The sequence below is a fragment of the Rhinoraja longicauda genome, chromosome 12 (assembly GCF_053455715.1).
Source record: "Rhinoraja longicauda isolate Sanriku21f chromosome 12, sRhiLon1.1, whole genome shotgun sequence".
Taxonomy (NCBI): domain Eukaryota; kingdom Metazoa; phylum Chordata; class Chondrichthyes; order Rajiformes; family Arhynchobatidae; genus Rhinoraja; species Rhinoraja longicauda.
The window spans coordinates 37,152,676-37,176,917 of NC_135964.1; the positions used below are offsets into that span (position 1 = coordinate 37,152,676).

The 24,242-nt window shown below is 42.8% G+C and overlaps 1 protein-coding gene and 1 pseudogene across 4 annotated transcripts in view; one reads left to right on the forward strand and one right to left on the reverse strand.

Annotated features, from left to right (window-relative positions):
* Positions 1-1,582: 1,582 nt before the first annotated feature.
* Positions 1,583-24,242, reverse strand: part of LOC144598915 (NXPE family member 3-like) — a 38,548-nt gene continuing 15,888 nt past the window's right edge. For 2 of the 4 annotated variants that reach the window (XM_078409493.1, XM_078409495.1), the window contains 5 exons: positions 16,167-16,334; positions 10,860-11,638; positions 6,403-6,476; positions 4,678-4,887; positions 1,583-2,652 (listed from right to left, as the gene is read on the reverse strand). In XM_078409493.1, the coding sequence (XP_078265619.1) occupies positions 2,105-2,652; positions 4,678-4,887; positions 6,403-6,476; positions 10,860-11,638; positions 16,167-16,283 (1,728 nt within the window). In that variant the 5' untranslated portion in view covers positions 16,284-16,334 and the 3' untranslated portion in view covers positions 1,583-2,104. Of the gene's footprint in view, positions 2,653-4,677; positions 4,888-6,402; positions 6,477-10,859; positions 11,639-16,166; positions 16,335-21,758; positions 22,029-24,242 lie in introns of those variants that run through there. The other 2 variants (XM_078409496.1, XM_078409494.1) reach the window with 2 other exon arrangements.
* Positions 5,071-5,188, forward strand: LOC144599031 (5S ribosomal RNA; annotated as a pseudogene).

Sequence of the window (24,242 nt, forward strand, 5' to 3'; positions counted from 1 at the left end):
TTGTTACAAATGGGAAGAGGGGGAGCAAGAGTGGAGCTGCGAGATATAGAGGAGACCCTAATGAGAGCCTCATCTATAAGGGAAAAAGGGAACCCCGTTTCCTAAAGAACGAGGACATCTCCGGTGCCCTAGTATGAAGCACCTTTTCCTGGGCGCAGATGCGGCATAGATGGAGGAATTGGTAGGGGATAGAGTTATTACAGGAAACAGGGTGGGAAGAAGTGTAATCAAGATAGCTATGGGAGTCAGCAGGTTTGTAGTAGATGTCGGTCACTAGTCTGTCTCCTGTGATGGAGATGGTGAGATCCAGAAACGGTAGTGAGATGTTGGAGATGGTCCAAGTATATTTAAGAGCAGGATAGAAATTAATGGTGAAATGTATGAAGTTAGTGAGTTTTGCATCGGTACAAGAGGTAGCACCAGTGCTGTCGTCAATTTAGCAGAGGTAGAGTTCGGGGATGGGCCAGTGTAGGCCCGGAACAGGGATTGTTCAACGTACCCTACAAAGAGGCAGGCGTAGCTAGGGCCCATGCGAATGCCCATAGCTCTGCCTCGGATTTGGAGGAAGTGGGAGGAGTCAAAGGAGAAGTTGTTGAGGGTAAGAACCAGCTCTGCTAGACGGAGGAGAGTATTGGTAGATGGAGATTGGCTGGTTCTGCGGTCGAGGAAGAAACAAAGCGCTTCAAGACCATCCTGGTGGGGGTTGGAGGTGTAGAGTGACTGGACATCCATATTAAAGATGAGGGAGTGGGGGCCTCGAAAATGGAAGTTATTGAGGAGACGGAGAGCATGTGAGATGTCTTGGACATAGGTAGGGAGGAATTGGACTAGGGGGGATAGGATGGAGTCGAGGTAGGTGGAAATTAATTCGGTGGGACATGAACAGGCAGAAACAATGGGTCTGCCAGGACAGTTCTATTTGTGGATTTTAGGGAGAAGGTAAAATCGGGCCATGCGGGGCTGGGGAACTATAAGGTTGGAGGCATTAGAGGGCAGAGACGGGAGAAGGGGTCATCACTAGGTGGTGAGGACTCATTCCCATGGAAAAAGGCTCGGAGGCGGAGGCAATGGAAGAAGTGCTCCACATCGTGGCGGATTCGGAACTCGTTGAGGTGGGGGCGGAGGGGAACAAAGGTAAGGCCTCTGCTGAGGACAGTCCATTTGGTATCAGAAAGGGGGAGGTCAGGGGGGATGGTGAACACCTGGAAAGTGTGGGGGTTGGGGTCGGATGAAGGCAGGCGAGCAGATGAAGGCTGAGGCGATGTCAGGTGGGGAGATAGTTGGTTTAGGATAAAGTATAGTTGGGGTCCGTTGCAGGTGTGGGTGAGTGTGGCCCGGAGCTGCAGGAGAGTCAGAGCAAGAGCCTGCTGGTGCCGGCGCATCGCATCGCAGCCACTGTAGAACGCAGGGCACGGAAGTAGATTTGTTGGTAAAGTACAGTTGGGGTCTGTTGATAATTTTTCTTGATGAGTTTTTTTCAGACAAATAAACATTCCCAATTGAGTCAGGAACATGAATTACATGGAATAAAATGTTTTACATCCAGTTATCACATTCAATTATTTCACTTTATTTAGCGGTAGTTCTATTTAGTGGTAGTTCTACATTGGAACCATCAGGTTTTGACTATTTGCAGCAAAGAGGAATCTTTGAGCCATTTTGAACAATCTTTTCAGACACAAAATGCAGAAGTAACTCAGCAGATCAGGCAGTATCTCTGGAGAACACGGATAGTTGACATTTTGGGCCCGGAGCCTTCCTCAGACCCGACCTGAAACATCATCTATCCATGTTCTCCAGACATGCTGCCTGACCCGTCAAGTTACTCCAGCATGTCGTATCTTTCTGTGGTGCACTGGCATTTGCAATTCTTTGTTATCATATTTAACCTCCTCAACTTAAGGTTTTACAATCAAATAAATGTTTACAATTGATTCAGGACCATGAATTACTGAAAATAAAGTTATTTATAAACAGTTATTTTACAGGTTTTTTTTGGTTTGTGCCAATTGAATGAAACATAACAACTGCATTGGAAGTACAAAATTTGACTATTTACAGCTGGAAGGAGACTTTTTGATGCATTTTACACAAACTTTTCAAGTTAACGTTTTGCACATATATATGATAGAAACATATCTATTTCATTCTTGATGATGATTTGCTTGGGGTGTAAATCATGCAGCAGGTAATGGGCTATGGTCATCTCCCACGCATCTACAAATGCCACATTGATGCCTTTGAACATCTTTCTCATTACTGTATCAAGCTGGTAGGAGAACCAGTCACTGTTGAAGAGGCTGACCTCTCGCGAAAGAGCTTGGACATTAGCTGTCTTTATTACAATCACCGTATCGGGACTTCTACTCAGCAAACGTAGAATTGACCTCCGGATATTCTGCAGCCTTCGAATATAAGTTTCCACCGGATAAGTGTTGAAATGGCACCAGATGGTGAAGGCTATAACTGTGTCCTTTCCCCCTTCAATATCATCCAGTTTATTTGCAATCAATGGCAGGTTCTGATTTGATATGGGCTGGATGCGTATTGGTTTCCCATGTGCAAAATAATCCACCTTGATCGTGTTATCTAGATCCAGAGCAAGGTGGGGTCCAGACTTTACTGCGTTGCCCAGATTAAACTTTTTGATGCCTAAAAGAAAAAAACGATTTAAACGGCATTGAGTCAAAAATATTATCTCCTGGATATGAAACATAGCCAATAGCAAAAAGAACATCATAAATCAAAGCTGGAATGAGCCATTTAGCCCATGTGTCTGCTCTGTCATTAAATAAAATTAAAGCTCATGCTAGAACAAGTTAACCATGTCAAAGAAGAGATACTTTGACCGACAATTATCCCCTTTCTGTCCACTGGCTTTCATGGAAACTAATCATGAAAATCATTCTTCTCAAGGAGACAGAGACGGAGAGGGAGTGAGAGAAGGAGAGAGGGTGAGAGGGAGGGGGAGGAAGGGAGGGAGTGGGAGGGATAGGGGAGAGAGAGGAAGAGAGGGAGAGGAAGGAGGGAGGAAGAGGGGAGGGGGAAAGTCCAAAGCTGAGCCGCCAGGATAAATGTAAGACCCGAGATTGCCAGTGCCACAGCACATGAGTCCTAACAGCAAGAGACAACGCCCTCGTGCAGCTTTGGACTTTCTTACCACTGCAAATAAAATATATTATGTGAGTCCACCCTACTGTGCGTGCGTGACACCATTGAACCCGGTGTCTTCCCTGATGTCGCACTCTATGACCTTCATTACGTCCTCAGAAAACTCAACCTGGGGACGGCACCTGCCCTGTACAAATCCATGCTGACTCCCCTTAATTATTCCCAGGGGCTAGGAAATATCATTAGCAAGATAGGTTATAGAAAATCCCAAGGTTTTTTATATGCACATTAAAAACAAGAGGCTAACCAGGGTGAAGGTAGGACTGCTGAAGAATAAAGTATGACATTTTTGCTTGGAGTCTGCAGATGTAGGCAAGGTACTAAATGGATAGTTTGCATCTGCATTGGTGGAGTTGTAAATAGTTAGGAAGGCTGACAAGGTATACAATGGAATATGGATCTGCTGCAGAAAGAGGTGGGTAAATGACAGATGGAATGTAACCTGCACAAGTGTGAGGTGTTGCATTTTGGGAGGTTGAATGTAAGGGGAAAGTATGCAGTTACTTGCAAGCCCCTTAACAGCATTAATATATATGGGGGTCTTGGGATCCAAGCCCATTGCTCAGTGGCAACAGTGAAAAAGAAGGCATATTGTTAGCTCACCGTCATTGGTGCGGTCATTGACTATGAGTCAGGAACTTATGTTGCACCTGAAAAGGACTGTGCTTATGCAGCAATTGGAGTAACATGTGCAGTAGTGATCTCCCCATTAGAGGAAAGGTGTGGAGGCTTTGAAGTGGGTGCAGAAGATGTTTACCAGAATGCTGGCTGGATGAGAAGGTTTAAGCAATAAGGAGAGGTCCGATAAACCTGGATTGTTTCCTCTGGAATGGTGGTGATTGAGAGGAGACATGATATAAGTATTTTAAATTTTGAAAGACATCTATGTCTTATCTATAAGAAAATCAGATCCTTTTTTTCCAGTGTAGAAATGTCAAAGCCTAGGGTTCCTTTCGAAAATGTTACTGGCTATTTTTAATGCTCAGGGATGAATATCCCACAGGACTGTTATCCGAGGTGATTTTAAGTAGTCTTGTAGCTTTGGTTTCTTGTACAGAAATGGAAACCTATTGGTCCCCAAGAAGTTGTGCAGCGGTAGAGTTGCTGCTTTACAGCGCCAGGGTCCCGGGTTCCATCCTGACTGCGGGTGGTATCTGTACGGAGTTTGTATGTTCTTCCCGTGACCTGCGTGGGTTTTCACTGGGAACTGTTTTTCTCTCACACTCCAAAGACTTACAGGTTTGTAGGTTAATTGGCTTGGTACATTTGTAATTTGGCTCCAGTGTGTGTAGGATAGCATTAGGGTGCAGTGATCGTTGGTCGGCGCGGATTCGTTGGGCCAAAAGGGCCTGTTTCCGCGATGTATCACTAAACTAAGTAGGAAAGTTCACATAGAAGGAAGTGAAAATTGCATGAGAAGACCCGAAATAGGTTAAGAATGGAACTAAATATAACGCACCAAACAGATTAGACTATAATTCACAATGAGATAGGGGTAAACATGACCTGGTACAAAAGATGTCATATATTCAAACCACTGACGTATGGTGGAATCTCCAAAAAGATGAATATATTTTCCCCGAAGACAGTTGGTAAAACTTGCTGGAGTGTCAAAGTGTTCGATTTTGCAGGTTTTTGAGTTCCATTTATCCTGATAATAAAATCCGGATGGTGAAAGCAATGGTGTGCCAGGCAGACATTTGCCGGGATCTTTGTCTAAGAAATAGGAGGAAGAAATTTATGTGCAATGTCCTTAATTTATTTTAATTTTTTTAATTACCTCATCATGTTATCTTATCTCTGAGGCAATGACTAATTCCAAGAGAATATTGGATAGAAGAACAAACAATGAAAATATTGTGAAAATATGAAATGAATCTCTGCAGCCATATAGCCTAAGTCTGTGGTCATTCTAGCCTGAAAACACCCGATCACATCTGATCTTGGAAGCTAAGCAGGCTCTGGCCTGGTTAGTACTTGGATGGGATTCCACCTGGGAATACCAAGTCAATAGACAATAGACAATAGGTGCAGGAGTAGGCCATTCAGCCCTTCGAGCCAGCACCGCCATTCAATGCGATCATGGCTGATCACTCTCAATCAGTACCCCGTTCCTGCCTTCTCCCCATACCCCCTCACTCCGCTATCCTTAAGAGCTCTATCCAGCTCTCTCTTGAAAGCATCCAACGATCTGGCCTCCACTGCCTTCTGAGGCAGAGAATTCCACACCTTCACTACTCTCTGACTGAAAAAGTTCTTCCTCATCTCCGTTCTAAATGGCCTACCCCTTATTCTTAAACTGTGGCCCCTTGTTCTGGACTCCCCCAACATTGGGAACATGTTTCCTGCCTCTAATGTGTCCAATGAAGTCAAGTCAAGTCAATTTTATTTGTATAGCACATTTAAAAACAACCCACGTTGACCAAAGTGCTGCACATCTGATTAGGAAAAAAAAGAAACATACAGTGGCCAGGTGCCATGGATGGTTCAGTGGCGCATCGGTGGAGTTGCTGCCTCATATCGCCAGAGACCTGGGTTCAATCTGACTACAGGTGCTGTCTGTACTGAGTTTGTATGTTTTCCCTGTGCCCACACGGGCTTTCTCAAGGTGCCCCAGTTTCCTCACACATTCCAAAGACGCAGGTTTTAGGTTCATTGACTTCCGTAAATTGTCCCTAGTGTGTAGGATAGAACTAGTGCATGGGTGATTGCTGGTTGGCTGTTTCCACACTATGAAATCGATGACCCTATGGTGGAATTGGTTTGGAGACCAAGGAACGCACACCCCCTTTTCTTTGTCTGAGTACCTGAGTGGGTAGAGCTAACCTTGGTTAATGACATTTTACAACAATCCCTTGTGCCGCAAGGGAGTATCAGCCCAGATATTCAATTAATCAATTCAATTTAGAGATTAACATAGTATTCAAAGGTGTGGCTTCACGTACTTGAAAATGTCCAGCAAATATCAGCACAATATCAGTACTTTCGCTCCACAAACAAAAATTTGTTAAAGTAACCAAAAAGTTATTTCCAATTTGTTACTTAAATCAATATAAATCTACACAAAACATACAACTTCTATTTAGCGTATAATGAAGTATCTGCAGCTCAAAAGCACTGTTCACAACTTTTTTCTAATGCAGCCCCTCTAATGTATATTAATCTCTAATCTACTTGTTCTCCAATCTCTAGTCTACAAAATTGCTTGTCAGTAGATCATTGTTCTCTTACCTGTGTGCGTTGAAGACTTTACAATTACATAACCTTGACCATTGGGCAAAATTGGAATCTTGATATTTTTCCCACTGAAAATATATTATTAGTTCTTAAGCATCCATGAAACGGAATGTAAACAATTAATTTTGTAGGAAGCGTAGAGATGAAAGAGAATAGTTTATCATTTTGGCAGTCTCTCTCCCTCTCTCCCTCTCTCCCTCTCTCCCTCTCCCCCTCTCTCCCTCTCTCCCTCTCTCCCTCTCTCCCTCTCTCCCTCTCTCCCTCTCTCCCTCTCCCTCTCCCTCTCCCTCCCCCTCTCTCTCACTCTCTCCAGTCAGATTACTCTTCCTGCCGGTCTTGAGCAATAGATTAAAGTTACCCTTGATAGATTCAAAATGGTGGAGTAACTCAGCAGGACAGGCAGCATCTCTGGAGAGAAGGAATGGGTGATGTTTCGGGTTGAGACCCTTCTTCAGTTACCCTTGAGCCTCAGCCAGGAACTCCAAACTGCTCTAGTCAATCTCCCCCACCACACACTCTACACTGACAAACTGCATCACTGAAATAAAATCTTGGCTTCAATCAAATTTCCTCAAACTCAATTGCAACAAATCTGAAATCATCATCATTGGTCCAAAAACGCTCACCAAATCCACCCAAAACTTCATCCTCAACATTGATGGTCTCCCAATATCCACCTCACCTCACATCCGGAATCTTGGAATCATCTTTGATCAAACCCTCTCCTTCGACAAACACATCAAACACATCACAAAGACAGCCTTCTTCCATCTCAAAAACATTGCCCGTCTCCATCCATCCCTCTCCTCCACAGCTGCAGAAACCCTCATCCACGCCTTCATCACCTCCCGTCTGGACTACTGCAACAGCCTCCTCTATGGCTCACCCTCAAAAATCATCAGTAAACTTCAATACATTCAAAACTCCGCTGCCCATCTACTCACCCACACCCCGATCCGTGACCATATCACCCCCTTTATAAACTCCACTGGCTCCCCATCCCCCAGAGAATCCAGTACAAAATCCTCCTGATAACCTACAAAGCCCTCCATAACCTGGCCCCATCCTACCTGACCGACCTCCTCCACAGGCACACTCCCACCTGCACCCTCCGCTCTGCTGCTGCCAATCTCCTATCCCCCCACATCCGGACCAAACTCAGATCCTGGGGGGACAGGGCTTTCTCCATCGCTGCTCCCACCCTATGGAACTCACTACCCCAAAACGTTAGAGACTCCTCCACACTCACCACATTCAAAACATCGCTGAAGTCTCACCTGTTCACTACTGCCTTCAACCACTGAAGGTCACCTCACCTTCTGTCTCCTTTCTCTGTTCGTTTATTTATTTACTTATTTATCTATTTATTCATTTCCCTATGTTCTCTAAATCTCTGTAAAGCGTCTTTGAGTATATGAAAAGCGCTATATAAATAAAATACATTATTATTATTATTATTATTATATGCCCATAGGGGAGTACTGAAGCCTATTCTTTCCGGTATTTCACGTTCACTAACAGGTACTATCACATCGTTTAATAAAGGTTTAAGAAACATTAAGACAGGTACATGGTTAGCAGGGATATGAGCCAAACGCAGGCAGTTGCACTAGTGTAAATGGGGCATGTTGGTCAGCGTGGGCAGGTTAGGCCAAAGGGCCTGTTTTCACGCTGTATGAATTTATGACTTAGATCCTATGCCAGGTCAGTCTTGTTGTTGGATCAAATGATCTGGATTTCAATAGGATTTGTAGGCCAAAGATTTATGGGATACTAGACTGAGGTGGACCCATTGGGTCCAAATCTCTCTTGCGGGCCTCTCCTGGGGCAACCCTCCCCCAGCTGATGATCCTGCGGTCCCGGCAAGCCTCTCCAACTGACGAAGCCCGTTGCCAGGCAGTGAGTGTCCCCCGGGGCCATGGGCGGGTGAGGGGGGACAGGGAAGGGGAGAGGGAGCCACTTACCTTGGCCCCGTGCTGCCATCGCTGCAGGCATAGCGAGCTGTGGACCCAAAGCCTCTCCTGCAGCAAAGTGGCGATCATCGGCGAACAGCAGCGACGACCATCTTTTTGGACCCTCAGCCGCCGCGCTGCACCACTGGAGGAAGATCAGGCACGGGGCACTCTGGGACAGGCGCCGGTCCTCTGGCGGGGGGGGGGGGGGAGCACATCTATTAAAGTTAGTGACAGCTCGTCAGCTCAGCAGCCCCCTCCCCTTCATTGGCCCCAAACCTCTCCTGCATTGGTGCAACACAATCTCCTCCCCATCTCCGCCACTCCCATTCCCCCCCCACTTCCCCCTCCACCTTTCCCCCCGCTCCCCCCTCCCCTCCCTCTCCCCCTCCCCCCTTCTCACCCACTCAATCCTCCCTCAACCCCCCTTATCCCCCCCTCCCCTCCCCCCCACTCAATCCCCACTGAACCCCCTTATCCCCCCCTCCTCCCCCCACTCAGGTACATAATCCCCCCTCCTTCCCTCCCCCCTCACACACTCACCCACTCCATCCCTCCTCAACCCCCCTTATCCCCCCCTCCTCTCACCCACCTCCCTCATCCACTAACCCAATCCATCCCCCCTCAACCCCCCAAACCTCTCCTGCATTGGTCTAGCACCCTCCCCTCGCACACTCTCCCCTTCCCCTCCTCCCCCCCCACTCAATCTCCCTCAACCACTCTTATCTCCCCCTCCTCCCCCTGCACTCACCCACTCCATCCCCTCTCAACCACCCTATCACTCCCTCCTCCCCTCCCCCCCAACTCACCCATTCCATTCCCCCTCACCCCCCCCTTACCTCCCTCCCCACCCACTCTATCCCCCCTCAAGCCCCCTTATCCCCCCTCCTCGCCACCCCCCTTCCTTACCCACTCACCCAAATACATCCCCCCTCAACCCCGCTTATCTCCCCCCCCCCCCCGCCCCCCTCACCCACTCAACCACTCCATCCCCCCTCACGTGACCGGAAGCGAGCTGCAGCTGGCTATGGGTCGCTGCCATTTGCATCATCTCAAAGTTGAAAGACCATAGGTCGCCCCAACTGTGCACGCGCGGACTAACATTGAAAACACAGCATGTCCTCCCGGCGGGGGGTGGCGGAGCGGGTGAGTGGGTGAGTTGGGGGTGAGGGATAAGGGGGGGTTGAGGGGGGATGGAGTGTGTGAGTGGGGGAGGGGAGTTGAGGGGGGATGGAGTGGGTGAGTAGGGGAGGGGAGGAGGGGGGTTCAGGGGGGGGTGTAATGGATGAGTTAGCGGCAGCTCATCGGCCCGGAACACCCCCAACCCCATCATTGGCTGCCACTCCTGTCTCTCTGGTGGGTCCCGCCCCCAGCGGTCATCGTGCTGGCCCCCCCTCACTAATTGGCCGCCACTCCCGTCACTCGGGCGGGTGCCATTGTGACGTCAACGCTGAACACGGGCAAGGTAAGTGGAAAGGTGAATTTTTAAACTTTATTTTTAAACTTTGAAATGTCAATAGCAAAAAATATAAGACTAATTTGAATGAAACTTGGGTGAAACACACCCCAGGACAATGGTGAGTAAGATGGGCCTAAAATTGTCGTGCTATTGTGTACCACTTTTTTCCGGATGAAAACCACACAAAAAATACGGGACAAACATAGAGGAAGTGGGGAAGTGAGGAAGTGGGGAACAAACAAGATGAGAGTTTTAGTAATACATAGATAGTGGAAGATTGGAAACGAAAACATATTTCAGACGAAAAACTATTTCATATTTTAATTACTCAAATTGTTTTCAAGTGACTTTCAATACCAGTTTAAATGCCAGTTTAAAAACCATTGGCGACTTTGGAAAGGTGTCATGGTTCTGTCTTCATTTTGCTGGTGGTCAATGGCAGAGAGGAGTGAGGGCACTCTGTGTTCCTCAAGGTTCTGCTGGTTCAGCAGTCCCCTTGATTCTGGTGTGGGGAGGGCCAGAGTGAATGCCTCTCTGCACCCAGCCTAGGCAATGACAGATCATGAATGGCAATTCCAGGAAGAGAGATCAGCCCAGCATGATCCAGCCCAATACCCTTCATAAACAGTGTTGGTGTTTCCCATGTTAAAGTGCTCGAACTTCCATTTCAGCAATAGCAGATTGAATCGAACCATCTCCCATTCTTGGATGGGATCTATAGTCCAGAGGAGCAAAAAACAGAAACAAACTGCTGGAGCAACTCAGCAGGTCGGGCAGCATCTGTGCATGGAGAGGGATGGCCAACATTTTGGGTAAAGACCCTGCATCGGGACCCCTGCGATTTGTTTATGATTCGAGATTACAGCATCGTGTTTTGCCTAAACTCGATAGGAATTTGGATTGGTGGCAAGGCTTCCACTTACAGAATTGAATCCTATTGTTCCTTAAGGTGCAGAGAATGAGTGTGATTAGTTTATGGCATGACCTTCGAGAAGTGAAGAAAAGGAATTGCAGCATCTAAATGCAAATGATTTCCATACCTTTCAAAATAATGAGCTTCTACTCCAGTTAAGAGCTTCTGCTTGTAACCTCCCATGCTGTGGCTGATGCAAGAAGAGCAGGGAAGTTTCTTGGGTTTGTAACAGAACCAGGGTTCTCCAGTCCTGGGATCAGTAAAGTTGCAGAGTGGTGCAGTCCCAGGCAAACACAGGTTGCACACTGTTTCCTCCATGCTACTCGCTAACTGGAAAGTGCTTTTAAAATACACTCGATCCGGGGATTCCTCCCTTATTCTCTCAAGGGCTTGGATCCCTTCACTGGGGTGAACCAAAGAAACAGACACTTGGACTTTCCCCGGCCAGAACAGTGTAAAATTTACATAATAAAATCCATTTTGGTTATCCACAACTGTTCCTACTGAACCAGCCTTTAACTCGGGGCTGTGGATCCGTGCCTGGAGATAGTCACCTCCATATTTCTTTGGTTTTCCGTCGAAGTCAAGCATACGTAGCATCACTTGTAACTGATCTCCGACGTAGAAGGTGTTTGCAGAATTTAAAATAACAAAGCGAGTACTCAATGGGTTGCTGCTTTTCACAAAAGGCACGGCAGAGACTAAAGGCTCTGGCCATTTAATCATATTCATCAGAAGCGTACCCTCTGACCTTTCTTCAGGGGTGAAACTATGATTCTGATAGCCACATTGTAGAAGTCTGTCAGTCCATAGAGTCTTCTTTTCATCTATTAGCTCGGCTTTCCTCCCTTCAACCTTTGGAACTGGATATTTCTTAAAGTTTTCATCTGTTTTATAGCCACCAAACTGTGGAAAGGGATAGGTTATTAAAATAACTATATTTGTACTTAAGGTTGAACTTCCTGACTTTTTGAATAGTGAAAGGCCTGGATAGAGTGAATGTGGAGTGGATATTTCCACTAGTGGAAGGGTCAAGGGCCAGAGGCCATAGCTTCAGAATAAAAGGACATCTTTAGAAAGGTGATGAGAAGGAATTTCTTTGGTGAATCTGTGGAATTCATTGCCACAAACAGCTGTGGAAGCCAAATCAATGGATATTTTTAAGGCGGAGATTAACAGATTGTTGATTAGTTAGGGTGTCAGGGGTTATGGGTCGAAGGCAAGAGAATGGGGTTGAGAGGGAAAGATAAATCAGCCATGATTGATGGGCTGAATGGCTTAATTCTGCTCCTTGAACTTATGAACTGACTTAATAATCACAAGCCTAAGAAAGAACAGGAAATTCAAGCAAGGGAAAACAATCCAAGGGAGTTGTTCAGAACCTTCGTGGATGGGAAGATGTAAAGACATTGTTTAAGGAAGGAAGAGGAGTCTGGAACTTATCTTGGTAAAAGTATAGATGTAGTGGGTTAGATGTCTGTGCTGAAAATGGGACCAGAAACTAGAAATGGTCAAGTGATGGGTAGCGTTTGTACAATCACATATGTAAGTGAGAAGAGATGAGGAAAAATCTGTGGAATTCTCTGCCTCAGAAGGCAGCGGAGGCCAATTCTCTGAATGCATTCAAGAGAGCTAGATAGAACTCTTAAGGATAGCGGAGTCAGGGGGTATGGGGAGAAGGCAGGAATGGGGTACTGATTGAGAATGATCAGCCATGATCACATTGAATGGTAGTGCTGGCTCGAAGGGGCAAATGGCCTCCTCCTGCACCTATTGTCTATTGTCTATCGAAAGGAGGGAAAAAAAACTGTAGTTTGGTTCCAAGGAAACAAGCAGTATTAGATAAACATAGTAAAAGGCAGATATTGGAAAATTATCCTGATGTGTACCTTGGAGGAACAGACTTTGTTAAAGCGTTGAATGGAAGGAATAAGATTCTTGATCATATCCATGTTGTCTAATCCTTTGAATTTTATTCCCACTGAATGTCCTCAAATCTCTCAAATTTCCTTCGAATCTGATTATTACCAAAGAAACACCTTATTTTCAGCTTCCATCCACGGCTTTCTCCTTATGGTAAATTATTTTTCTGTAATTTTTCCACATAGTACATGGTATATGAAAGGATAGGTTTAGAAGGATATGGGCCAAACGCAGGCAGGTGAGATTACCCGTCAGATTCCGATTAAATCTTTTCCCCTTCACCTTAAACCTATATCCTCTGTTCTCTCCTACTCCGGGCAAGAGAATGTGCATCTACCTGATCTATTCCTCTCATGTTTTTATACACCTCTATAATATTACCCCTCATCTTCCTGCACTCCAAGGAATAGAGTTCCAGCCTGCTCAACCTCTCCCTATCGCTCAGACCCTCGAATCCTGGCAACATCCTCATAAATCTTCTCTACACCCTTTCCAACTTGACAACATCTTTCCTGTAACACATTGCCCAGGACTGAGCACAATACTCTAAATGCAGCCTCACCAACATCTTATATAACTACAAGATGACCTCCTAACTTCTATGCTCATTACTCTGACTGATGACGGCCAATGTGCCAAAAGCCTTTTTGACCATCCTATCTTCCTGTGACACCACCTTCAAGGAACTATGTACCTGCACTCCGAGATCACCTCTGCTCTACAACACTTCCCTGAGCCCTACCATTCTCTGTGTATTAAGGGTAGTGAGTAAGCAGTAATTAAGATCTGCTGCACTTAAGAATGTTATCACCAAGGTCACACAAGAACACCTAATCTTTTCAGGATATTTTAAAACGTGATGCATAAGACTTGATTTCTTTGACAACTGATCTCTCTTGATTATTGGGGAGAAAGTTACAATACAGCATAGTCTGAAAGAGCCTTAGAGACCACAACTCTGGGATTTACACGTTAGCAGAAATCTTCACGGTGCTAAACTTTTAACTGTGTTAATGTGGCAAATATTTATTGTTTTGCATTATTACGATCAAATTACAATCACAAATGATTTGTTCTGTGGATCAGTGGGTTTCCAAGTATTTTAAGGAAAGAATACGAGAACGCAAGAGATATTCCAATTATAATCATCCAAAGTTTTCTTGATTTAGGAACTATTCCTTCAGAATGGAAAATCGAAACTGTCACCATTTTATTTCAGGAATGTGAAAGGTGGAAAACCATAATAGATAAGTTAGCTTAACATCCATTGCTGGATAATAGAATGACCAAATGTTGAAAATTTAAATGCTGAATAGCAGTGCATCAGGCAGATTGTAGCCTGAAAAATTCAGCACTGCAGATGGAAAAAAGTTGAAACACACATGTATTAATAGAATAAGGCAATGGAAAAAGTTGTTATCAACTATAAGGACATGCACAAAAAAGGACTGCTGTCAAAAAAGGAGGCAGTACTTTCAATACACACAGATACTGAAATGTGTGGAGATCCCACGTGTAAAGATAACGAGAGTCTCATTGAAAGAGACTCAGACCCTCGAGTCCTGGCAACATCCTCATAAAGAGAAAGAGAAACAGTCAGACTCGTGGAATGCTGGCCTTTCTAACTGGACCATCACGATACAAGGATAGCAATTTTGCTTCAGTCCGAGTTAGATTATATCAGGAATATTGGGAGCAATTCTGAGCACCGACAGCAAGTATGAATATACTTCACGGAGCCATTAAAACAGGGGTTCTTAGGATGATACTGAACCCCAAGAACTATATAAACTAGGGTTGCATTTCATGGAACTCAGAAGTTTAAGGAGCGATTGAATCATTAACAGTGAATTGAAGATAAATAAGGAAGTGAGGAAGATAGCCAAAGTATATAGTAGGATGTCGATCAGCTACAGAAATAGGTGAAGAAATAGCCGATGGAGTATAATTTGAGGTGTTTCACTTTAGGAGGTTGATTGTCAGGGGGAAGTATACTGTTAATGGCAAGACCCCTTACACCAATCATGCACAGAGGGATCTTGTGGTCCAAGTCCACAGGTCTCAGAAAGTGGCAACACAAGTAGATAAATTGGTGAAGAAGGCATATGGTATGCTTGCCTTCATCAGCTGGAGTACTGATTAAAAGAGTCAGGATATCATATTGCAGCTTTATAGGTCTTTGGTTAGGCAGCATTTGGTGTGTTAAGTGGAGTTTCAATCGCCCCATTACAGGAAGGACGTGGAGGCTATGGAAAGGGCGCAGAGTGGCATAGAACATAAACAGTCAGAACCTTTTTCTCAGGGTGGAAATGTAAAAGGGCAACGCGTTAAGGTGAAAGGGTCAAAGTTAAGAGATGTATTCTTAGGTTCCAAAGTTAAGAAGAGATGTATAGGATTGTATTCACTGGAGTTTAGAAGGATGAAAGGGGATCCTATAGAGACATATAAAATTATAGAAGGACTGGACAAGCTTGATGCAGGAAAAAATGCTCCCAATGTTGGGGGAGTCCAGAACCAGGGGCCACAGTCTTAGAATAAAAGGGAGGCCAGTTAAAACTGAGGTGAGAAGGAACTTTTTCACCCAGAGAGTTGTGAATTTGTGGAATTCTCTGCCACAGAGGGCAGTGGAGGCCAAATCACTGGATGGATTTAAACAAGAGTTAGATAGAGCTCTGGGGGCTAATGGAATCAAGGGGTATGGGGAGAAGGCAGGCACGGGTTACTGATTGTGATGATCAGCCATGATCACAATGAATGGTGGTGCTGGCTCAAAGGGCCGAATGGCCTCCTCCTGCACCTATTTTTTATGTTTCTATGTTTCTATGTGCAGGGCAAGATTTTTGTTTACACACAGAGTGGTGGGTGGTTGGAACGCACTACCAGGAATGTGGCAGAGGTAAATGTGATACTGGTATTTAATAGGCTTTAAGAAGGATACATGAATATGCAGGGAATTGAGGGATATGGATCACATGCAGGCAGAGGAGATTAGTTTCACTCGGCATCATGTTCGGCAGACATTATAGACCGAAGGATCTGCTGCTGTTCTATGCTCTATGTATAAAGATATTTCTTTCCGGCTTATCAGAGAGTCTGTGACTAGAACTTATTTTAAAAATCAGAATGCCATCTTTCAGGAGTGAAGCTGGGAAATATTTCCAGACACAAAGCTAATAGAACTTTGGAATCGCCGTTCATAGATATCCAACGTTACCAAATGTGAATTCCAAAATTTCTAGAATTGGGAAGCAAAGGTACAGGGGATATGGGAAAGAGGCAGATAATTTGTTTCAACAACATTTAAATTTGTGAAACGAGTTTCCATCTGATTAAATGGAAATTTCAACGAAGTTTAAAAATCATCAAACATTATGTTGCTTTCCATTTGTTGCATCAAGTCACCATAAGATGCATTTGTCTTGTTTTACATATCTCGTGAAGTCATACGGCACATAGACAGGCCCTTATCCATCTATTTATGTTGGATATTGGGTTTCGTTATGCTACACACCTTCGTTTGTTGAAAATTTAGAACCATCCCTATCACTACCATCAGTGCCAACAGGAAACAACCAAAATGCAAAATGGAAAAGAGATGGGTGGACTTATTCGAGTCTTTGTCTTCCATGCTTGGAGTCACAGTATGTCCTTATTCATCAGGAAGTGAAACTTCATAAATCTGTAATAGTGCAAAACAAATATTGAAATGCAGGACTGGAAACATTTTATTAGTGCTTCATATGCAGACTTCCATCCAAACACTCAAACAACATTGGTTACACTCCTACGTCTCTAAATTATCCCAGCGTTTTCTGTTCTTATTGTAGATTTTTAACATCCACAGTATATTCCTTGTACCTTTAATCAGCCAAATGGTCTAATCCCATTTCTACTTTCACTCCATTTCCATTCATGCATCACCCAGCCCTATTCTACTGTCTTCTCATTCTTCATCCTCTTTAAACTCTACCCACTCTTATGCGGCTCTCCTCTCAGTCCCCATACTTATCAATAACTCACCTAAGCAATCATGCTCTCCCTTACTACAAATACTATTCAACAACACAATCTATATGTGGTGATTTCAATATTGATTTGTTGAACCCAAATGGTCACACAAAGATTTTATTAACACAATGTTCAGCATTAGCCTATAATCCCATGATTATAAAACCAAGTAGAATAACAACAGACAGTGCAACATTGATAGATAATATATTTACAAATGTAATTGATAGAGAACTGGTGGGTGGATTGCTTATAAATTATACAAGTGACCACCTACCAGTCTTTGCCATTCTGCAGAAGGACCTTAGATTCAAAGTCGATACTAATGTACGCAAACTGGTACGACACAGAACACAGGAAACCATCAATGCATTTAAGGAAGACTTAACGAAACAAGACTGGAAAGACGTTTATGTTGATGAACCAGACAAAGCCTACAATGCATTCCTGGCTATATTAACAGAACTCTATGAAAAAAATCACCCATTAAAAAAATCCAGTGGGAAGCATAAATATGTAGATAAACCATGGATCACAAGGGGGCTGCAGAATGCATGCAAGAAGAAAAATGTACTCTACAGGAAATTCCTAAAATGTGGAACAAAAGAAAATGAAAATAAATATAAGAGATATAAAAATAAATTGATAAGCATTATGAGATGTAACAAGAAGGAGTACTATAGCAAATTGTTGGAAAAAAATAGAAGTAATATTCAGGGAACATGGAAAGTGATTAACAACATAATTAAAACAGGTATTGGGAAAGCAGATTACCCGAGCTGCTTTTAAAAAAATTGTAATATAACTATAAATAACATAAAAGAGGTTGCTGATGAATTTAATGACTACTTTGTTGGGCCTACCTTAGCAAATGAGATTACTAAACCAAGTAGCAAGGAAGGTCCAGAACATGAGAGCTCTGATAGAAATGCTCACTCCATGTTCCTCAGTGGAGTACACGAAAATGAAGTCATTGATATTGTTAAAAAATACAGTAACAAAAAGTCTACTGATTCCAATTCCATTGATATGACACTAGTCAAAAATATTATTGAATGTATAGTAAAACCGTTGACACATATATGTAATCAAACCTTCCTCACAGGCACATTTCCCAACAAAATGAAAATAGCTAAAGTCATTCCTGTCTACAAGACTGGAGACAGACATTTATTTTCAAATTACAAGCCGATATCTCTGCTTCCTCAATTCTTAAAAATATTAGAAAAATTATTTGTACAAAGACTTGAAAACTTTATTGTTAAACATAAACATAGTGATCACCAGTATGGATTTCCAGCTAAAAGGTCTACCTCACTAGCGCTAATGGAATTAGTAGAGAATATTTCAACTGCAATTGATAATAAATATACTGTGGGAGTATTTATAGATCTCAAAAAAGCATTTGATACCATAGATCATGGTTTACTGATGAATAAGCTAGAAAGATATGGTATTAGAGGAGTAACACACTCCTGGTTAAGAAGCTACCTTGAAAACAGATATCAGTATGTTCAAGTAAATAATTTTGATTCAGAACTTATGAAGGTTACCTGTGAGGTTCCGCAAGGCTCGGTGCTGGGCCCAAAGCTCTTTATACTCTATATAAATTATATTTGTAAGGTGTCAAAATTGTTACATTTAGTTATATTTGCGGATGATACAAATTAATGTTGTTCAGGGAAAAACATGAAGCAACTTTTGGACACAGTTGAAGGGGAATTGGAAACCCTAAAGAAGTGGTTTGATACTAATAAATTGTCATGAAATCTAAGTAAAACAAAATTTATTGTGTTTGGAAATTTAAAAATAAATTTGAAGGTAACACTTATGATTAATGATGTAGAAATTGAAAGAGTGTATGAAAATAAATTCCTGGGAGTGATAATAGATCATAAACTCTAAACATATCAAATCAAAACTGTCTAAATCCATTGCAATACTGCACAAAACTAAGGCCATCTTGAATCACAATTCACTATTTACGTTATATTGCTCACTCATTATTCCATATATTACATACTGTGTGGAAGTATGGGGAAACACCTACAAAACTAGCACTAATTCAATCTTTAGATTGCAAAAAAGAGCTATAAGAATTGTCAATAAGGCTGGTTATAATGACCCAACCAACCCATTATTTATGAAATCATATGCCCTAAACGTTATGGACCTAGTCGACTTTAAAACTCTACAAATAATGTTTAGAGCAAAAGAAAGCACACTTCCTGACTGTATCCAAGGTTTGTTTTCAGTGAGGGAGAGCAGGTATCCACTCAGGGGTAATTATATATTTGAAAAAATGAGGGTAAGAACAAACGTGAAAAATAGATGAGTGACTGTTAAAGGGGTCAATTTATGGAATAGTTGCAACGATGAATTAAAAGAGTGTAGTAATATGTGTAAATTCAAGAAAATGTTCAAAAATATTATATTTGAAAGATACAAAATATGTGATCAGCACTGAGAAATGACTGACATGACAGAAAGGATGGTTCTTGACTATATTGTATTTCTTTCTATGTTTCGTTTATCTGCTTCTGATGTATGATGTTGTGTTTTTTTTTAAATTATGTTTTGTTAAGTATTAAGGGTAGGCAGAATAAGCATTGGCTTCTGCCTACACCTTTTTTTCAGTCAGAAAATATCATCTGTGATTATATTGTTTTGTTTTTGATACAATGATTTTGCACTATTTAACTTTCACAACTGTGCAGTCAATCTGTTGTATTGTATTGACCGGAAAATAAAAAATAATTTTTTTTTAAAAAAATCTAATCTCAATTTTCCACATTTTCCATTATTCTATACTGTGCAATTGTATTCACCTCTCATCCCTCATATCCAATAACCCATCAAGTCTAATCCCATTCTTGCCTTCCTCCTCACATTCTCTACTACCTAAATCCATCCAATTCCACTCTATCATATCATATCATATATATACAGCCGGAAACAGGCCTTTTCGGCCCTCCAAGTCCGTGCCGCTCTGCTATTTCTTTTCACACACATTAATATCCCAGCCATTCTAATCTAATGATCTTTTTATTTCCCCTGTCCTTTGTTATCCCACCTACTCCAACAGAGACATGGAACTGCTCAGCACAGAAACAGGCCAATTGGCCTAATTGCCATGCTGAGTTGGTATTATGGGCTAGTACTATTTGCATGCATTTAGCCCATAGCCCTGTAAAGACTTACTACCCTATATCTCTGTCCAAATATATTTTTAAAATTGTAATTGTATCTGCTTCTATAGTTTCTTCTGGCAGCTAATTCCTGATATGAACTACTCAGAGTGAAAACATTGCTCTCGAGATCCTTCTAACTTTAAGCCAATGTCCTCTAGTTTTAGAATCCTCTGCCCTGTGAAAAAGACTGAGCATTCACTTTTCCTCTGACAACAACTCTCAACATTGTGAACAATGCATTTAGGTCTCCCTCATGAATTTATTTTTTCACCATTTCTTTCACATAGCTAAAGTCCCTTGTCGATTGTAACAGCTTCATTAAATGTATCTGTATCCTTTCCAAGGACTTTCAATGTTGCCTTCGTTATACAGGTACTCTGCTTATGGAAATTTTATTACTGTATCTCCTCGCATGTTTCAGCTGCTCCCACAGATCACAATATTGCAACAATTTAACTACTGTATCCGTCCCTATCTGTGTTCTGCAAAGCTAGAACAGCACAGCATGGGAACTGTCCTGTGGCCCACGATGTCCGTGCTGACAATGATGCCAATGTATACTTAGAATTGTCCAACTATTCTCCACCTGTTATCACTAACATTACTTGGAAATTTTGCTTGATACAACTTTAAGAATTGTAGCATGTGACCAACTCTTCGAAGTACATTGGTACAATGTTACAATTGTAGGATAATGTTATTTTAAATCAACCTGAACATATCAATGAACACCTGAATAACACTTGTGCCGCACATGAACCTCTCAAAGGGATAAGACCAGACCTGCTAAATTTCTAAACATTACAGAACAGTTGTTACAAAATGGAAGGTGGCAAATTTGATTGCAATATTTTTTTGAGAAAGGGAGAGACTGGTTAGACCGACTTATAGGTTTAAGGTGAAGGGGAAAGGATTTAATAGGAATCTGAGGGGTAACTTTTTCAACACAAAGGGTGGTGGGTGTATGGATCAAGCTGCCAGGGGAGGTAGTTGAGGCATGGACTATCCCAACATTTAAGAAACAGTTAGACAGGTATAATGATGGGACGGGCTTGGAGGGATATGGACCAAACAAAGGCACGTGGGTCCAGTGCAGTGCTTCTTAAACTGGTGAATGGTTCACCCAAGGGTGAGTAAAATTATTTGGGGGTAAATGAAACTAGAGGGGTGAACGAAGGGTGAATGACTTAATATATATGAAATTATACACAAGAGAGAATAAGACAAAAATTACCAAAAAAAACATAAGAAAATTTAGTCGAGGGTGAATGAAATTTTGTGATAAAGACTCAAGGGTGAATGATACTGAAATAGTTTAAGAAGCACTGGACTAGTGTAGCTGGGACATGTTGGCTGGTGTGGGCAGGTTGGGCTGAAGGGTCAGTTTCCATGCTGTATCACTCTATGACTCTATCAGTAGTAGAGAAAATACTGATGTTTATTACAAAGGATATGACAACTTGCTAAACCTAAGACACTTAAGAAAATATTAATGGGGTTAGACAAAGACGACATGGATTTATGAAAGACAAATTATGTTTGACCAAAGTCATGTTCAACTCCAGAATGTTGCCTGGAATAAAGAGCTAAAGATATAAAAGATTAGATTAGCTGTTTTTATTCTCACTGCAACATAAAGACTGAGGAATGACCTTAAAGAGATTATAAAAATTATGCGGGACACAGATAGTAAGCCACATTACTCCATAAACTCTCCATCATTTAATAGGACAACATTTCATCCGATTGTACCATAAACTCATCATTCCCATTGTAAACTAACACAAATAATTGTTACCTAATATCCATTTCTGCCTTAAAATTAATGAGGCTCTCCTTCAAATACTATTATGGATGAGAGCTCATATCACACACAATCCACCGAGAAAACAAAATTCACCTACCTCGGTTTTACATGGGTGACCCGACCCTATGCTTTTAAACAGTGACCACTCGTTCCAGATTCTCCCACACATGGCAATATCTGCTTTACATTCATCCTGTTCAGATATTTCTGGACTTAACATTTATTCCACACCCACATTATTCTAAACTAAACTAAGAACATTTAAAAGAAGTACCGATGCCTGGAAATTTAAAGCGAAGAAAAAGAAAATGCTGTAGATAATTGGCAGATCAGGCTGCTGCAACAAAATACAAGCCACTTTCAGAAATTCCGATCATTGAATGGAGAAGGAATATTTTGGAGAGCACAAACAAACCTTATCTATTACAGCACAGCACAGGCTAATTATTAATAAAGCAAAAAGACTCACGTCCCTGACCTTGCGAAGTTGAGAGTCCTGCCACCTGTTCGCACCAACACGTACGTACTCTCTCTCTCTCTCTCTCTCTCTCTCCTGTTCGCACCAACACGTACGTACACACTCTCTCTCTCTCTCTCTCCTTCTTTCCCCTCCTTCTCTCCTTTCTCCCCCTCTCTCCTTCTTTCTCTTCTCCTCTCTCCTTCTTTCTCTTTCCTTTCTCCTCTCTCCTTTCTCCTCTCTCCTTCTTTCTCCTCTTTCCTTCTTCTCTCTCCTTTCTCCTCGCTCTATCTTTCTCCTCTCTCTATCTTTCTCCTCCCTCTTTCTCCTCCCTCTTTCTCCTCCCTCTTTCTCCTCTCTCTTTCTCCTCCCTCTTTCTCCTCTCTCTTTCTCCTCTCTCTTTCTCCCCCCCCCCCCCCCCATAGGGGATGTCTTTTCCTAACAGCCCAGTTAAAGCATGCACTTATATAATCAAATAACCTATGAACTAAGGAGCACTATGTTTCAAGACTAGCTTCACTCTTTTGTGTACAAAATAACGCCAGGGTTTTGCCCTATCAGATGCCAAGCTCGTCTCAGATGTCTCTGGGAAGGCACATGTTTATCTTTGTGATCTCGCAGGTGGCCTTGTGACTAAGTGGTCCGTGAAAGTTAGCCTAAGCATTCCTCCAAAATATCTCATTGTTTTCCCCAAGCAGGGTTTGAAATGTGGTGCTGCTAATTTAGCTGACTCCTCCATTAGGCTGACATAGTCTGTTTAACCCTTTCATTACAGCTGGTTCTGTGGAAAAGAAAACACGAATAGGGATTTCAGATCAAAGATCCCTTGACAGAACTGGGAACCACATGGGAAATACATGGCAAGCCCACTCGTTCTTTCCTCGTAAGATGACCTGCCATTGCCCGTCTTAGTGTAGGCAATTTACCCCGCCTTACAGCCAGCCATTCAGTGTGTGGAAATCCACCCTTACTCAATTCACAAATTACTTCCCAAAAACCTGAGGTTCGGAAATGATGTGAAAAAGTAGATAAACAATAAACAAATCACATTTCAGTCTGAAGAAGGGTCTTGACCCCTCCCCTCTCTTTCATGTGACACCCCCCCCCCCCCCCCCTAATCCCAGTGAACATTAATTTATCTCACTACTGCACCCCCTCCCCCCCCCATCTCCATCCCCTTCCACTTATATCTCTCCTTCTGGCTTTATATTTCACTCTTTTATCTCCTTTTCATCTCTAGCCTTTGTCTACACATCTGTCAATGAACCCCTCACCCACCCACCCTCATCTGTATTTACCCATCACTAGCCAGGCTTTGTCTCACACCCACCTCTCCTCCAGCTTTCTCCTCCCTCCTGCAATCAGTTTGAAAAAGAGTCTCCATCCATCCCTTCCACAGATGCTGACTGTGCTGCTGAGTTATTCCAGCTCTTTGTGCTTTACTCAAGATTCCAGCAACTGCAGTTCCTTTGGTCCCCATCTTCCTTTCCACTGAACCATCTTGACTTTGCTTCAGTGCTTTTAATTTCTTGCATAGACTCTGGGTATAATGCCTTTAGTTATGGGTTCAATTGTACGGAGGTAGGAACAGGGTCACCCTTTTAATTCCCAACTTGCATTTATTTCTATGAGGTGTATTGCGTCTTGTTCTTGTTGCCCCATTCCAGAAAGCTTGTGAATGCTTTGGTGAGGGTGCAGAGGGGTTTAGTGGGGGTGCTGCTTGGATTATGGGATTTCAGCTATAATGAGAGGCTGCACAAACTTGAATCTTTTTTTTCTGGATCGTCGGAGGTTGAGGTGAGTAGGCCTGTTAAGTGCATATAAAATTATGTGAGGCACAGATTGGGTGGAGTCTTTACCTCGGGATGGAAATGTCAAATACAGAGGGCATGGCTTTAAGGTGAGTGGGTTGCAAACAGAGGTGTACAGGGCACATTTTTCTATAAATGTAGATAGTGGTGGGTGCCTGCAACACGCTGCCAGGGGTGGAGGTGGAAGTGAGTACAATAAGAGGTGCTTAAGAGGCTTTTGGATATGTACATGAATATTTAGGATATGTGTTAGGTTGGGAGTGGGGGGGGGGGGGGGGGATTTTAGATCATCTGCATACAGAAGGGATTAATT